This window comes from Planococcus citri, chromosome 5 (assembly GCF_950023065.1).
Source record: "Planococcus citri chromosome 5, ihPlaCitr1.1, whole genome shotgun sequence".
NCBI classification, from domain to species: domain Eukaryota; kingdom Metazoa; phylum Arthropoda; class Insecta; order Hemiptera; family Pseudococcidae; genus Planococcus; species Planococcus citri.
In genome coordinates, this window is record NC_088681.1 from 47,198,936 (window position 1) to 47,215,090 (window position 16,155).

Sequence of the window (16,155 nt, forward strand, 5' to 3'; positions counted from 1 at the left end):
ATCGAATGTTGAAATTTTCAAATTCCGTTTCGAAATTTTGTTTCGTAAATACCTAGTTTCTTTTATTAGAATTTTGAAAATCGTATTTTAAAAATTTTAATACTCGTAGTTTCAAAATATTTTGAAATTTAAAACACGATTTTTTAAATTTCAATAAAAATAAATTTGGAAACGATTCTGAAATTTTTAAAGTGTGATTTTCAAGGGACTATTTCGTTACTTTTTGAAAACTAATTGTAAGCAAGACCTTTTTGACAATTTTTGACATAAAAAGTGAGCGTTTTTCGCAATTTCTGGTAAAAAAAAAACATGACATTGTGGGACTTTTTTGGAAATTATTAAAACTAACAATTTTCAGGATTTTTTAGCACAAAAGTGAAACTCTTTAGCGATTTTTATCACAGAATGTGAAACTTTTTGGCATTTTTAGATAAAAAAAAGCACAATTTTTCAACAATTTGGTAAAAAGCGAGACTTCTTACTACTTTTGGTAGAAAAATGAGACTTATACAAATTTAGCTAAATGGGCTTTGTAACTATAACGCTGATCAATAAGTTGGTTTTTTTCTTCAAGAAGTAGAGCAAAGATGAAAAAATCAAATTTTAAAAAATTATTAAAAAAAAGTAACTTGAGCATTCAAAATTTTGAAAAGTAACCAAAAATCACTCTTCGTAACTTCGGTAACTTAGTTGCTGAAAAGTAATCTAGTACAAGCCCTAAAACTATACAACTGGCAAAAAATCCCTAAAAATTTAAATCATAACCAAAAATTGATGAAATTTTAATTGAAATGGAGCAATCGTTGACAAGAAAGAAATCCCCCAAAAAAAGACAGAGAAACAAATTAAAACCACTAAAGATGATGAAATGTCTTGAAAATTTTCACTGAATATTTTCAAAAATCGTCTCAAATTGTCATTAGATTTGAAGGAAATATTATAAAAATTGTTTCAGCCCGATATTCCAGTAATTGAAAATCGCTATAAATTAATTTTTTTAATCAGCAAACTTGAGCAAAAATTTTTCCAAAAAATCAATAAAACTTTATGAAAACAGCAAGTTGAAGATGTGTAAAAATAATCGCCAAAAACAGCCTGAAGTATTTCAAAAAATTAATGGTGAACATTTCGAAAAATCGAAAGCTGAAAAAGCTTCCAAAGTATAAAGTTATCACAGAAAGTATTAAAATTCATAAAAACAACTCACTGAAAATAATTAAAAATTGAAATTGAAAACGACGGTGACGTCGTTTTTGAAAAGCTCGTGGAACAAATATTTGAATAGACAAAAATCAATTTGAAAAATGTGATTGAAACAAAAAATATCCCCTGAAACTAAAAGGCTCAAAAAATAATAATAATTTTGAATCGTATCGCAAAGAACCATATTTTCAAAATAATTCAAAAAATTGAAAACCGTCCCTTCCCTTTCCTTCCCTGCAGATTGAAATGAAAATTTTAGAATGGCTCGAGCAAGTATTCATTAAAAAAAAAATTATAATGAAACCTCCTCTCAAATTATTTTCTTTACAATTTTTAACTCACTAGCAGTGGTCATTTGATCGTAATAAAAATACCTTTGACCAAAAGACGTTTTTGAACATCCTATACATTTATCTCAATATCCTCGCTTCCCTAAACTAGTTCGAAAACCCAATCTTGAATCAAAATGCAAAAAAATAAAACACACAACTTGAAATTGACGTTGTTTCACACCTAGATAATTAATCGGAGTTTCTCCCCCCCCCCTCATGATCTTTAAGGACTATTTGAAAATTTCGATTCATTTAAAATAGGTGCAACGAACCTGCAAAATTGCAATGGTTTGAAATTTTTAATCCATTGAACTGAAGAAAAAAGAAAAATAAACTAATTTCGTGGTGACTGGAATTGGAGAAGAAGGCAAACCGGTTCGAAAAAATTATGGAAAAAAATGTCATCGATTGATATTGATAATGATTTATAGGTAAAAATACCTTCGATATCTCAAGATACTGTTAGAAGGAGCAGAAAGACAGGAAAAATTAATCTTTGCCTCAGAACACCCCCTCACTGTAAGTAGGTAAACACTCGTCTCAAGTATACCTATTCCTCAAACGAGTCTCGAAAATACAAAAATGAAAAAAAAAAAGAAGAAAAATCGCCATGAATTTTATTCCGTTTCGAAACCCATCAAAAAACAATAAATAATAAATCGTCGTCGAAAGCGATATACAAAAATGAAGACGTCGAATCGGTATAAAAAAAAGAAGAGAGATGACGAGGAATATTATTTGCCCTTTTTGGGACTTTTCGATTTGCCACCACCGCCGGCTTTTCGCGTGCCCTTCGACGTAGTGCCCATCGTCGTAGATCCCATCGTCGTGGTCTCCATTTCCAAATCCATCGCCGTAGGACCTACGGTAACGCTGGTGGCAGTAGTACTCCTCGGTCGACCGGTAGGCTTACGAGGTAGTCCTATTTCCATGTAATCCAAATCTATTCCTTCCTGCGTCGTGGTGCCGGGCTGCGTGGACATCATCATGGTGGTCATCATGGTGGTAGTGGGCATAGCCGTAGTTCTGAATGTGGTCGGGAACATGGTGGTGCCACTTGCATCTCCTTCGCTGGAGGTTTCTTCGCCACCGCCGCCGCCTTCGGCGTCATCTTTTTTGCTATCTTTGCCGCATTCCTCGTAGTCTTTTTCTAAAGCGGCTAGGTCTTCTCTGGCGTCGATGAATTCTTGTTCGTCCATACCTTCGCCGAGATACCAATGAGCGTAGGCTCTTTTCGAATACATTAGATCGAATTTATAGTTAACTCTGGCCCATACCTTAAAGAAAGAAAGAATTGAATAAAATTAATCTACAGAGATCTATCGTGAAGAGGAGGAGGAAGAAGGGGAAAAAAGATGCTTACTTCGGCAATAGCTGTCGAATTAGTAACACCGCACAAGGCAGCATTTCCAACAGCCAATCCGCTCCCGGGAACGCAGGCAGCCGGCTGATAATTGATACTGATCTTGAATCCAGTCGGACACCAATCGACGAACTTCAATTTGAAAGCTTTCAAATACCTGATGGCGATATTGACCGCATTCGGCGGTACAAGGCCACGATAGAGCATAACGCAAGCCATATACTTCCCTCTGGTCGGATCCACTTTCAGCATTTGGTGATGCCTTTGGAATACCATCTCGGTCAGGATACCGACCGTGTCTCTTTCATGACCAGCTTTGGCAATCGACGTAAAAGGCGCGTAAGATACCAACGGATAGTGAATACGAGGATAAGGTACCAGATTCGTTTGGAATTCGGAGAACGTCACGTGAGTCGCGCCTTCGAATCGCATCGGCGCTGTCAGAGCCGAAGTCACTTGGCCGAATAAGCGATTCAGATGCACGTACGTTGGCTTAGCCATGTCGAGGTGACGTTGGCAGATCTCGTATAGGGCTTCGTTGTCCATCAGGAAGGCGCAATCAGTCGTGTCCATGGTGTTGTGGGACATCAGTACCGCATTGTAGGGTTCGACTACGGCTGTGGATAACTGCAACAGAAGGCAATAAGCAGAAATGGAGGTTAGAAAAGAGTGGTTTAGTAGGGTAAGTGCGTGCAGGATTGCAGATGGAAGGGTGAGATGGGGAGGGGGGTCATTAAATGTCATACAGCGCTCATTTCCCACTTTCCTCGCGAACTAGTCATCCAAACGAAAAACTAACACCGGATTCGAAATCAGCACCATCCAAAATCATGAAATCGATATACATGACGATATGTTATCATTTTACTGAGTTACCCCCCCCCCCTCCTTTAAAATCAACCTCTTCTGAAGGGTGTTTGAGAGCTCATTCTGTACCTTGCTCGCAAACAAGTCACTCAAACGAAAAATCAGCACCAGATTCGATCTCTACACCACCAAAACTCATGAAATCGGTATACATGACGATATTTTATCATTTTACAGTGTTTCCACCCTTAAAATCAGCCCCCCGCCCCCTTCATCGACGAAAATTTGATTTAAAACGTATTGCATTCATTAAATACATAATTACTCACTCTTCAAGATTTGATTTGACCAGACAAGAAAAATTATCTGTAATGACTGATTCAAAAGGTAATAGCCAATAGGAAAGAAGAGGATGGGGAGCACACTGCACACTGCATAGTGGGCTGTGACCACCCTCAAAGGCTTAAAATGGGCGTAATTCAAAAACTTACAATAAACCCAAAAAATAATAGTAAAATGATATTCTCCCTTATATTTTTGGGGTCGCAGAATACGAATTTGACAATATTTTTTTGTAGGGGTTATGGGGGGTGAGGGGGGTCAAAAATTCAAAATTTGACCATAATGTCGTGTGATATGTCGAAATGTATGTTTTCGAGGGTGTAGATCACGAACCTGACAATATTTTTTTCGTAGGGACGAATGGTGGGGGATGAAGGGGGTAAAAACGATGAAAAATTCAAAATTCGATTATAATGATGTGTGATAATATATCGAAATGTACCAAGTATGAATAATTCAACTGAAAGTAGGTACTTCCCTACAATTTACTGGATTTTAGTTTTCATAAAGTAATTAGGTATAGAGATAAAATTCATCTTAAAACCCCGTTTTTCTCCTACTCGGCTGCATAAATTGGAATAGAACAAATTTTTGCACGTACAAATAGATGCACGGGAAATTTGAGATAGTATATTTCAAGATGTCAATTGCCATTTTTGACCGAAAGTGACCCAACGGCACCCCATAGTCGATTGTAGTGAAAAATCATAGTGAATTAAGTTACAAATTTTTTTCTTATTGGGACTTTGACGGCTCCTCAACAGAAAATTCTTCATTCCCTCACCCTTCACCCCTTCTACATCCTCGAAAACGTACATTTTGACATATCACACATCATTATACGAGAATTTTGAATTTTTCGCCGTTTTCACCCCCCCCCCTCATCACCCACCATTCACCCCTACGAAAAAAATATTGTCAAATTCGTGATCTACACCCTCAAAAACATACATTTTGACATATCACACATTATTATGGTGAAATTTTGAATTTTTCGACCTCTTCATCCCCCACCATTCACCCCTACGAAAAAAATATTGTCAGATTCGTGATCTACACCCTCGAAAACATACATTTCAACGTATCACACGTCATTATAATCGAATTTTGAATTTTTCACCGTTTTCACCCCCTGCATCCCCCACCATTCATTCCTACGAAAAAAATATTGTCAGATTCGTGATCTACACCCTCGAAAACATACATTTCGACATATCACACGTCATTATGGTCAGATTTTGAATTTTTGACCCCCCTCACCCCCCACCCCTACAAAAAAATATTATCAAATTCGCATTCTGCGACCCCAAAAATACGTATAAGGGAGGATATCATTTTACAATTGTTTTAGGGTTTATTGTAAGTTTTTGAATTACGTCCGTTTTGAGGGTGCTCACAGCCCAGTGTGGGGAGGGGGGAGGGGAGTAATCCGAAAAATTGATAAAAATCTTTCATACATATCGATTTCAAGGTTTCTGGATACGCTGAGACCGAAATTGAGGTCAGTTTTATGATTCGAAGAATCTTTACCCTGAAAAAGGACCCACGAATGTAAGATTTTGAAAAAAATCGATCAAACACAATCCTAGCAGGATGAAAGAAGAAGGAGGAGGAGGGTCAAAAACAAAATTCAAAATTTGTCATCAAAACATGGTGATGGGGAATCGAATGATCGGAATGATAGATTTTTGAGGTTTGAGTCGTTCTCCAAAACTGAATTCTGCCCCCTCAAAACACCTGCACACTCTTCCCTTTAGGAACAATTTTAGAAGTTTGATGGTGTTTGAAAATTAATTCTGCGCCTTTGAAAACCTGCATTTTGACACCCATTGGTTTTTTTTGAAAATTTTCGACGATGTTTTTTACTTCTCCTTTAGAGCCCATTTTGGAGTTTGAGATCGAATAGTACATTATTTAAAATTGAATTCTGCGTCTTCAAAAATCCACATTTTGATACAAACGTGGTGTTTTTGGAACATTTTTGGTCTTGTACCTACCTGCTTGGGACCCATTTTGGGATTTGGGATCAAATATATCTACAAAATGGATTACGTGCCACCAAAAACTCACATATTTTAATGCTTAGATATATTGTATTTTTTTTCAATTTTCGGTTTTTTACTCTCCCCTTTGGATTCTATCTTTGGGTTGTGTTCAAATCATCTTCAAAATGAATAATGTGCCACCAAAATTCCACATTTTGATGTCTACCCCCTCTCTTTGGGTCTCATCTTTGAATTTGCGGTCAAAGATCTTCAAAAATCAAAAATGAATTATGCGTTCTCAAAAACCTACATTTAAATACCAATCTTGCGTTTTTAGAAAATTTTCAATTTTAGAACTTCCTTTAGGAGTCTATTTTGAATTTTGAGAGGGGTCAAATTGAGGTCAAAAATGAAATTGGCGCCTTCGAAAAAACCCTCGACAAAAGTATAAAAATCTGGTTTTGTAGGGCTAAAATTTTCATCTAAATCACTGTGACGATTCACGATCAAAAAAAAGGTTCGGTAAAAATTGTTCAATTTGAATTAAAAGTTGAATTTTTTTTCTAAAACGAGTGATTCAAATGAAAAATGAAATCCGAATTCGAAATCAGCGAACCAAAAATCTTGAAATCGATATACATGACATTGTGTTACTCACATTCGACAGCACTCCCACCCTTAAAATCAACCCCTCGCCCCCTCCCCTACAAAAATCGATCTACTCGTAAAATAAACTTCAACGTGTATTTAAAAATTCAAATTGCAAATGTCTAATGCTTTTAATAATCAGACAAATAATATGTAATTTTCTTCGTAAGATTGGATTTGGTCATTCAAGACTCAAAAGTGATAGAAAATAGAGGGGAGGTTGAGGGATTTAAGGGAGGGAAAGAGAGGGGGATGCGCAGGAAGGGTCTCTATCCGTGGAGTTTGAAAATTGCATTTATTTTGAGATCAGAAAAATTTGTAAACGAAAAAAATTGGAAAGGTGAAACAAAACTTTGATTATTTACTGTCACACAATTTTCAAAAATGGGATCGTCAAAAACATTATTTTTTTCTTTTCTCTCCCTCCTCACCCAAAACCTCGAATGAAGATTAGGCCATTTTATAATTTCTATATTGAGAAAAAAAATCATTACAAAGGACCAGGAAAATATCTATTTTTAAAACAGCACAAATTTTCAAAAAAAAATTCACCCCTCCACCTCCCTTGAACGTAAATCAACATTCAACTGTGGTAGCTTGTGAAAAACACACCAAAAAGTGTAAAAAAAAAAAAAAAAAAAATGTTGACGAGACAAATTTTTCAACTAGATTCAATATCATTTCAATAACATTTGAGGACCATTTTATTAAAAAAGATTTAAGGCAGCTCAGGTGAGATCTTCCAGGAATTGAAGCATCCGTAGAAATAAAAATACTGAAACCTCAAGTGCTCAAAACTTTCCGAATTCGAAAGAAGTCAAAAAAAAGGCACAAACAAAAACGTGATCAAAATTATAAAAAAGTCGAAGGTAAAGTTGAACTTTTCTTTTACAAATTATCAAACTCATCATTGAAAATCTCTAGTCGACTCTTATGTATGTACTTTTTCCTGTTCGGTGAACACTAAGTGGCCAAATCGAGTTTACCTCACTCCCCCCCCCCCCCCTCCACTCTCATCAAATATTTCGTTCGCGATAGCACGTCCATCGTCAGATCCCTCAATTACCCCCTCCCATATCAATCTATACTGATTAGTGATAATGTACACCAAAAGACAGGAGAGCCTTTGCTGGCTGAAGTCAAAACAAAATTCAAAATGGCGACTCACTCTAGGACACGGATAAATGACGAACTCCAATTTATTCTTTTTCTGATACTCTACGGCCAATTTCTGCAACAGCAAGCTGGTAAATCCGGCACCGGTGCCACCTCCCATCGAGTGAAACATGAAGAATCCTCCAAGATTGTTACACTTATCTGCCTCTCTGCGAATTTGATCGAGTACAGCGCCTTCCATCTCTTTGCCCAATGTATAGTAACCTCGACCGTAAATGTTGGCTGCGTCTTCCTTGCCGCTGATCAGTGATTCGGGTCGAAACAGTCTCCCGTATTGGTTATTTCGTACTTCATCTAAATCGTTTATAATATAATAATATTAGTTGATCGATGAATAGGTACCTAGTCGAACTAAGGCTCATTACGAATAACGCTACAAGAACTAAGAAGGTAGGTAGGTATAAGTCATGTAATACCGATGACGGTCGGTTCGAAGTCGACAAATACAGCTCTGGGTACGTATTTATAGTTATCTGTCTCGTAGTAGAATGTTTTCACTGCGTTCATTCCAGTCTCGCACGGTCCGACCGGTTCCAAGTAGCCGTCCGGTAAGACTCCGTGCTCGACTCCGTATAACTCCCAGCAAGCGTTACCAAGTTGTACTCCGCATTGACCGATATGAACCGAGATTATTTCACGCTACGTAAACAAATCGCAAATTAATATATTACATATTTTAAGAGGAGCTGTTTAAGCATCAGCAGCAGCAGCAGCATCTTCGAGCGTATTGCGATCGTACAATATGAACTATATTTACTTGAAATTTAACACTTACCATGCTCTAGAATGGCCTTGAGTTGTTTAAAAAGTTACTACGAATTTTCCGCTGTTTTTTGAATTATTTGTCGAATGGGTCGAGGTAAAAATTTACGAAGAATTTAGAAGTGTCGTAGACACGGCGACTATTTGATGTAAACTGAAAAAAAAAGTAAAATTTAGACCCTTATTGGTTGGATAAAATGGGTATGTTTTATAGCCATTTATAAGTGATGCATTTGGGTTCGAGGAGAAAATGGGTCGAAGGGACAACAATGTGAAAGGTTTTCATTATCTTTAAACTCACGAAGTCGACAAGGTGGGATCATTTTTATTGATCAGATCATCGCCTCGAATACGATCCAAAACCTCCAACTACTTGGAACACGAAACCGTGAAGACGAACATAATCTGCAAATAACACACAAAGAAATTCATTAGAATCCAAGAATAATCAGCAAGTTTCAAAAATTCCTAAACCAAAATATTTTTCAAAAAAATACATCAAAATTAAAATTGAACGAGTATCAAATCTCATCCAATCATTTAAAATTTGAAAATTCGATATCTGTTCGAAGTTTCAAACACGTTTTCTGAAACTCGGAATATATTCGTGTAGAAGGGGAGGAAGGGGGACTGTTAGCATCTTTTCAACTCCTGGAAATATCGACAGAAAAAATAAATAAAATCAATTACTCGAATAAGTAACGTTATTTATTTTACAATATTTATCACAACAACGAAAAAAAAAATATTAAAATAAAAATAAAACAGGCTTCGAAAGATGAAATTCTTCCCTTCGTATTTTCTTTTGTTTTTTTCTACTCGGAAGATGAAAATGATACCACGTGAATCAAGACACGTATAAATCATCGATTCGTATCACGTGTGAATAAATTACGATACACTAAAAATGCTTTTTGAAGGTAGAGAAGAAAAGCGACTAGCACATTAACGATCAATTTCACCGAATACGACATCCAATGTACCTGCAATCAAGACGAAACACGAATAAGATCGAGTATTTTTATCGTACAAATCGTATTGAAACTGGTATTACCGATGACAGCTACTAAATCGGGTAAGAAGGATCCTTTGGTCATCATCTCCAAACAGGCAAGATGAGCGAATCCGGGGGCTTTGATTTTACATCTGTACGGTTTCGAGCTACCGTCAGCAACCATGTACAGACCAAATTCACCTTTAGGAGCTTCGATAGCGGTGTAAGTGGCTCCAGGAGGTACCTGATAGCCTTGGGTGAATAACTTGAAATGATGGATTAGAGCTTCCATGGAGTTCTACGAGGAACATAGAGAATATTACAGCGTTAGAGAGAAGTGTAATACTAAAATATAATGTAGGCACCGAAGGGATGTTTTTCTGAGTTAATTCTATATACCTTCATTTCGCCTCTGGAGGGATGGCATACTTTATGGTCGTCGGTTTTGATTTCACCGGGGGGCATTTTATTGAGGCATTGTTCGATGATACGTAAAGATTGCCTCATTTCTTCCATACGGCATAAATATCTATCGTAGCAGTCGCCTTTGCGTCCGATTGGCACGTCGAAGTCGACCAAGTCATAGGCGTCGTACGGTTTCGCCTTTCTAATATCCCATCTTATACCACTGCCTCTTAAGATGACGCCGCTGAAACATATCGAATGGATCGAGAGTTAAAATAAGGTATCACTAAAGTATTGGTGAAGGGAAGGAGGGGGGGGGGTCAGTTCGATACAAAAATACAATTTTTCACTTCCGGAAATCGATCTTAGTCGGGGAGCCCGCGTCTAGCCCTTGTACTCAAAAAAAAAATGACCCTACTAGGCTACTTACAAAATGGCGGCCATTATGATTGACAGGTCAGCCGAAATCACAGATTTTGCGTTCCAACATAGGACTATCATGACATTTTTTTAAACCGTACAAAGGTAGATCAAAAGAGCAGACAAAAATTCATCATCTGTCAAAATTTCAAGTGTTTAAGTCCCTTTTTCGATTTTTGGTGAATTTTCAAAAATCAAATTTTGGCCAAAATGTGAGAAAAAAATCAAAATTGTACCAAATTAACCTAGAAAACTGAAATTTGGGATATACTCTATTTTAGACCTGCCAAATCGATTGGAAACTGTTTCAAACCGTTTTGATCTGTTCTGGAGCCTCCAGCAGATTTTCGAAACTAGTAATTTCCACAAAATTTCATCAAATGGAGTTGGAAGCCGAAATTAATTCTGCAAACTAATTTCAATAAGCTATGAAGTCGACTGCAGGTGAATTTCAAGTCGTTTTGGAGCCTCCAGTAAATTTTTGAAACTTGAAATTCCCACAAAATTTCATCAAATGGAGTTGGAAAGCCGAAATTAATTCTGAAAACTAATTTCAAGTCGTTTTGGAGTCTCCATCGAATTTTTTGAAAATTACAGGAGCCTCCAGTTGATTTATGAAACTTATTTCATCAAATGGGGTTAGCAAGCGGAAATTTACTCTGCAAACTAATTTCAATACAATAATATGAAGTCGACTGCATGGTGGTTTCAAGTGGTTTTGAAGTTTCCAGCTACTTCTTGGAAATTTCTATTCTCCTGAAAACGCCACTGGAGGCTACAAAATTACTTGAACCCGCCTGAAGTTGTCTTCAGTGGGGTGTTAAAATTGGAGTGTATAGTTCATTTCAGTTTCCCATTTCCATTTTGATGAAATTTTGGGGAAATTTCAAATTTCAAAAATTTATTGGAGGCTCCAGTAATTTTCAAAAAATTGCAGGAGGCTCCAAAACGACTTAAAATTCACCTGTAGTCGACTTCACAGAATATTGAAATCAGTTTGCAGAATTAATTTCGGCTTTCCAACTCCATTTTTGATGAAATTTTGTGGAAATTTAGAGTTTCGAAAATCTGCTGGAGGCTCCAGAACTGCTCAAAACGGTTTGAAACAGATCCCAAATTTCAGTTTTCTAGATTAATTTGGTACAATTTTGATTTTTTCTCACATTTTGGCCAAAATTTGATTTTTGAAAATTCACCAAAAATCGAAAAAGGCACTTTAGTACTTGAAATTTTGACAGGTGATGAATTTTTGTCTGCTCTTTCGATCTACCTTTGTACGGTTTAAAAAATGTCATGCTAGTCCTATGTTGGAACGCAAAATCTGCGATTTCGTCTGACCTGTCAATCAAAATGGCCGCCATTTTGTAAGTAGGGCCACTTTTTTTTGAGGACAAGGGCTAGAAATGTTCCTTAGGACTCGCCCTTTGAGAAAAAATTGGTCCCGGAGGATTGGCAGGGGGTGCAATTGATCCTTATGCGGGCCCCTCGACTATAGGACCTGCACAAAATTTTTCAAACTGTACAAAGGTAGATCGAAAGATCAGGCAAAAATCGATCACCTGTCAAAATTTCAAGTGCTGAAGTGCCTTTTTCGATTTTTGGTGAATTTTTGAAAATCAAAATAATTTAGGCAAAAAATGAGGGGGAAAAAATCAAAATTTTACCAAATTGACCAAAAAAGTTTAAATTTGGGATATACCCTATTTTCGACATGCCAAATCGATTGGAAACTGTTTCAAACCGTTTTGAGCAGTTCTCGAGCCTCCAGCAGATTTTCGAAACTCGAAATTCCCACAAAATTTCATCAAATGGAATCGGAAAGCCGAATTTCATTCTGCAAACTAATTTCAATACGCTACGAAGTCGACTGCTGGCGGATGTAAAATCGTTTTGGAGTCTCCAGCGACTTTTTGAAAGGTTGTATGACGTTTTTCAGAAAATTGAAATTTCCAAAAAGTAGCTGGAAGCTTCAAAACTATTTGAAACCACCATGCAGTCGACTTCATATCGTATTAGAATTTGTTTGCGAAGTAAATTTCAGCTTGCTAACTCCATTTGATAAAATGTGATGGGAATTTCAAGTTTCAAAAATCTGGTGGAGACTCCAGACATTTTCAAACGCTCGCTGGAGGCTCTAAAATGACTTGAACTCATCTGAAATCGCCTTCAGAGGGTGTTAAAATTGGAGTGCAGAGTAAATTTCGACTTTCCACCTCCGTTTGATGAAATTTTGGGGAAATATCAAGTTTCAAAAATCTGTTGGAGACTCCAGTCATTTTCAAAAAGTCACTGGAGGCTCCAAAACGACTTAAAATCCACCTGCAGTTGACTTCGTAGCATATTGAAATTAGTTTGCAGAATGAATTTCGGTTTTCCAACTCCAATTGATGAAATTTTGTGAGAATTTCGAGTTTCATAAATCTGCTGGAGGCTCCAGAACTGCTCAAAACGGTTTGAAACAGTTTCCAATCGATTTGGCATGTCGAAAATAGGGTATATCCCAAATTTAAGCTTTCTTGGTCGTTCTGGTAAAATTTTGATTTTTCCCCTCATTTTTGACCTACATTTGATTTTCAAAAATTCACCAAAAATCGAAAAAGGCACTTCAGCACTTGAAATTTTGACAGGTGAGTAGGGCCACTTTTTTTTTTTTTTTTTTGAGTACAAGGGCTAGAAATGTTCCTTAGGACCCTTTGAGAAAAAAGTTGTCCCGATGGACCAACCGGGAGGCGGGAGGAAGTTGCAATAGGTCCTTACGCGGGCTCCCCGACTATCTGGCTTATTCCCCCTATTTCTTCCCCACGAAAGAAGATCAACCATGATGAATACTTGTTTTTCATGTTTTTGGCTTCATATTTTCGATCTTGGATCTTTTTATCAATTTCGAAAATCAGCTTGACTAAAAAAAAAACTATTCTCTTTTTTCAAGAAAATGGAATCCAACCGATGGTATTTCTTTTTCCGTGGTTCGAATATATAATCACCTGCAACCCATATCTAGGGCATCTTCAGCAGAGATGATTCCGATATCGACGGTTCTTTCGATCCAAGCGTGGCTATTCGTGATTAAATCTTCGACTTCGTCCAATCGATGCGAAAAGAACTGAATGAAATGGTAAATGTCATCGAGTAAGCCCAAAGGTATATCCTGAAAAACCACGAAATTGAGTAACGAAGTTTCTTTTTTTTCCACCATAAACCCTTCGAATAACTTGTGGTTTCAAAATGTACCTGCGAAACGCCTCCAGGGCGAACATAAGCAGCGTGCATACGAGCTCCGCAAACACGTTCGTAGAATTCCATCATCTTCTCACGTTCCTCGAATAACCAAAAGAATGGCGTGATTCCACCAACGTCCAGGATATGGGTACCAATACCCATGCAATGATTCAAAATACGAGTAATTTCGGCGAACAAAGCTGCGTAAAAAAAAAATACAAATACATCAACGTTAAGATCTCGAATTCAGCTTCATCACCGAATATAGTACCCGAGATACCAACTTCTTATATATTTCGCTCTGATAGGCACTTCGATATTCAATAGCTTTTCAACAGCCAACGCGTAACATTGCTCGTTACACATCATCGAAACGTAATCCAAACGATCCATGTAAGGTAACGCCTGCGTGTACGTTTTATACTCCATGAGTTTCTCGGTGCCTCGATGAAGCAAACCGATATGCGGATCGGCCACAGTAACAATCTATCGAAAAAATAACCACCACGAGTTAACATCGCCGATCACAATAATACTATTCAAGTCATCGTACGTACGCATTTTACTCACTTCTCCTTCCAATTCTAAAATCAATCTCAGTACACCGTGAGCAGCCGGATGTTGAGGACCGAAATTCAACGTACAGTTACGTACTTTCTTCTCCAATAATAACATTTCTTCGAGATTATGGTCTCTCAACTCGTCCGTCCAAGTTGTAACCTTCCACTCGCGCTCGGAACCGTTGTAATGTAGATAAGGGCCTGCGTTCGCGCCCATATATTGCAAATCTGGAGACCATTTGTGAGTTTCTATTTCGCCCCGGAAATCTGATTGCCACGGATCGTCCTCCGGTCGCCAAGACTGCTGCGACTGCGGCGTCTGAGAGGTTTGCTTGCTTTCGAAACGTCTCTGTTGACTGAAACATTCGATACGAAAAGATACCGTTAGTTGGGTTCGAGACAGCTACATACGTTTGTATAGCGAAGTAGAAACTTACGCGAAAATTCCGGTTAAAGATTTACTCAGCTGAGGTACGGTGTATTTTGGAACCTTGGTGGTGGCCGTTTTGATGACATTTTTTACGAGTAGGGCCATCTTGGATGGCAATGCTTCAGGCTGAAAGTTGAACTAAAACTTATGTCTATATATCATACCTAAATATACGTAAATTGTAACCAAAATATTGAATTATACGAATTAATAACGTATTTTTTAAGCAAAAATACGCTCAATTACAATAATTTTGACCTATTATCAAGAACTCGCGTATTATCGCAGGGTTACCCACGTTGAGGAAATAAAAAGTCACGCCAATATTTTACTCAAAATTACTAAATTAAAGATTGCGATTGGTTAAAATCTGAAATACCTACATTTATGAACCAATCAAATCGCAGATTATCCTATTATCACGAATAACCTTCAACGAACAATGTTACCAACATATCGATAACACAAAAATAAAAATAATCACTGAAACGAACTCGTTCTGAATTTCTATTGGTCCGAGTCGAATTATCGAATACTTTTCATCCAATCACAAGCCACAATCTCGTATACTTTTTAAATACACTATAAACGCGCCACACACATGAGGAACGTAAACGTTAAAAATAAAAAATTGAAAAACACGATGCCGAATTGCCGAATGATTTGTAAACAAGAGTGAAAATCGCGAAATAATTTTTATTTCAAGTTTCAAGCTAATTTTCTCACTTGTAGTGAAATTATCAACCTATTATTTTAATTCGAACGTTATTTTCGATATAAAACAGTCATCATGTCGTTCGGAGCAGCTGGTCGGGTTCAAAAGGTTATGATCCAACCTATCAACTTGATCTTTCGGTAAAACACATTTTCATCACTAATTCTTAATCTAGCATACGAAGTCAGGTGCAAACTCGATTCATTTTAAGGAGAAATATCTTCAGAATGCTTGACTCATATCATTAAAACATATTATATTTATATTTTGAGTTCTTATTTGCAGTAATGATAACTAACACATCGAAGTACCTCACACCCGGCTTCAGCATTTTTCATCGCACAATGTAATCGAAATCACTAATAAGTAATGTATTATTTTCGTTTCAGATATCTTCAATCCAGAGCTCGAGTATCGATATGGTTGTTCGAAAACATCAATGAAAGAATAGAAGGCCAGATCATCGGTTTCGACGAGTATATGAATTTAGTCCTCGACGAAGCTGAGGAAGTCAACGTGAAAACCATGAACAGAATTACTTTAGGAAGAATATTACTAAAAGGAGATAGCGTTACGCTAATCCAAAATATTTCCGATGGTGGAAAGTAATTTTGCGTTACATTTACTTGAAATGTTTTCGATGTGTAGAAAGTAATCCAACCCGAACGTCTGCGTTGGACAAATGTTTCTTTTGTAAAATTATTATTTTTTGATAATTATAGTCGATTATTTTTATACGTTTACAAATAGCGCTGTTTACAGGTATTGATTAAATATTTGGTTTTAAGCTGAAA

The 16,155-nt window shown here is 37.0% G+C and overlaps 3 protein-coding genes across 3 annotated transcripts; 1 reads left to right on the forward strand and 2 right to left on the reverse strand.

Annotated features, from left to right (window-relative positions):
- Positions 1 to 2,135: 2,135 nt before the first annotated feature.
- On the reverse strand, positions 2,136 to 9,066 carry LOC135849467 (tubulin alpha chain-like). The gene is made up of 6 exons (XM_065369916.1): positions 8,920 to 9,066; positions 8,632 to 8,772; positions 8,273 to 8,495; positions 7,849 to 8,150; positions 2,899 to 3,525; positions 2,136 to 2,812 (listed from the first exon to the last, which is right to left on the reverse strand). The coding sequence occupies exons 2-6, from the start codon at positions 8,632 to 8,634 to the stop codon at positions 2,270 to 2,272; spliced, it is 1,698 nt and encodes a 565-aa protein (XP_065225988.1). The 5' UTR covers positions 8,635 to 8,772; positions 8,920 to 9,066; the 3' UTR covers positions 2,136 to 2,269.
- Positions 9,067 to 9,304: 238 nt separating this feature from the next.
- On the reverse strand, positions 9,305 to 14,922 carry ND-49 (NADH dehydrogenase (ubiquinone) 49 kDa subunit). The gene is made up of 8 exons (XM_065369917.1): positions 14,654 to 14,922; positions 14,227 to 14,572; positions 13,941 to 14,142; positions 13,669 to 13,856; positions 13,422 to 13,585; positions 10,012 to 10,261; positions 9,673 to 9,910; positions 9,305 to 9,601 (listed from the first exon to the last, which is right to left on the reverse strand). Exons 1-8 carry the CDS (start codon positions 14,749 to 14,751, stop codon positions 9,564 to 9,566), a joined length of 1,524 nt encoding a protein of 507 aa, XP_065225989.1. The 5' UTR covers positions 14,752 to 14,922; the 3' UTR covers positions 9,305 to 9,563.
- Positions 14,923 to 15,278: 356 nt separating this feature from the next.
- On the forward strand, positions 15,279 to 16,155 carry SmE (Small ribonucleoprotein particle protein SmE). Its single transcript, XM_065369918.1, has 2 exons — positions 15,279 to 15,501; positions 15,751 to 16,155. Exons 1-2 carry the CDS (start codon positions 15,437 to 15,439, stop codon positions 15,968 to 15,970), a joined length of 285 nt encoding a protein of 94 aa, XP_065225990.1. The 5' UTR covers positions 15,279 to 15,436; the 3' UTR covers positions 15,971 to 16,155.

Coding starts and splice junctions, on each gene's coding strand:
- LOC135849467 (XM_065369916.1), bottom strand. Junction 3,526..7,848: donor TCATTTATCCGTGTCCTAGA/GTGAGTCGCCAT, acceptor CTTCTGTTGCAG/TTATCCACAGCCGTAGTCGA. Junction 2,813..2,898: donor ATTCGACAGCTATTGCCGAA/GTAAGCATCTTT, acceptor TCTTTCTTTAAG/GTATGGGCCAGAGTTAACTA.
- ND-49 (XM_065369917.1), bottom strand. CDS start 14,751: ATGGCCCTACTCGTAAAAAATGTCATCAAAACGGCCACCACCAAGGTT. Junction 14,573..14,653: donor TCTTTAACCGGAATTTTCGC/GTAAGTTTCTAC, acceptor CGAATGTTTCAG/TCAACAGAGACGTTTCGAAA. Junction 9,602..9,672: donor CGATTTAGTAGCTGTCATCG/GTAATACCAGTT, acceptor TCTTGATTGCAG/GTACATTGGATGTCGTATTC.
- SmE (XM_065369918.1), top strand. CDS start 15,437: ATGTCGTTCGGAGCAGCTGGTCGGGTTCAAAAGGTTATGATCCAACCT. Junction 15,502..15,750: donor CCTATCAACTTGATCTTTCG/GTAAAACACATT, acceptor TTTTCGTTTCAG/ATATCTTCAATCCAGAGCTC.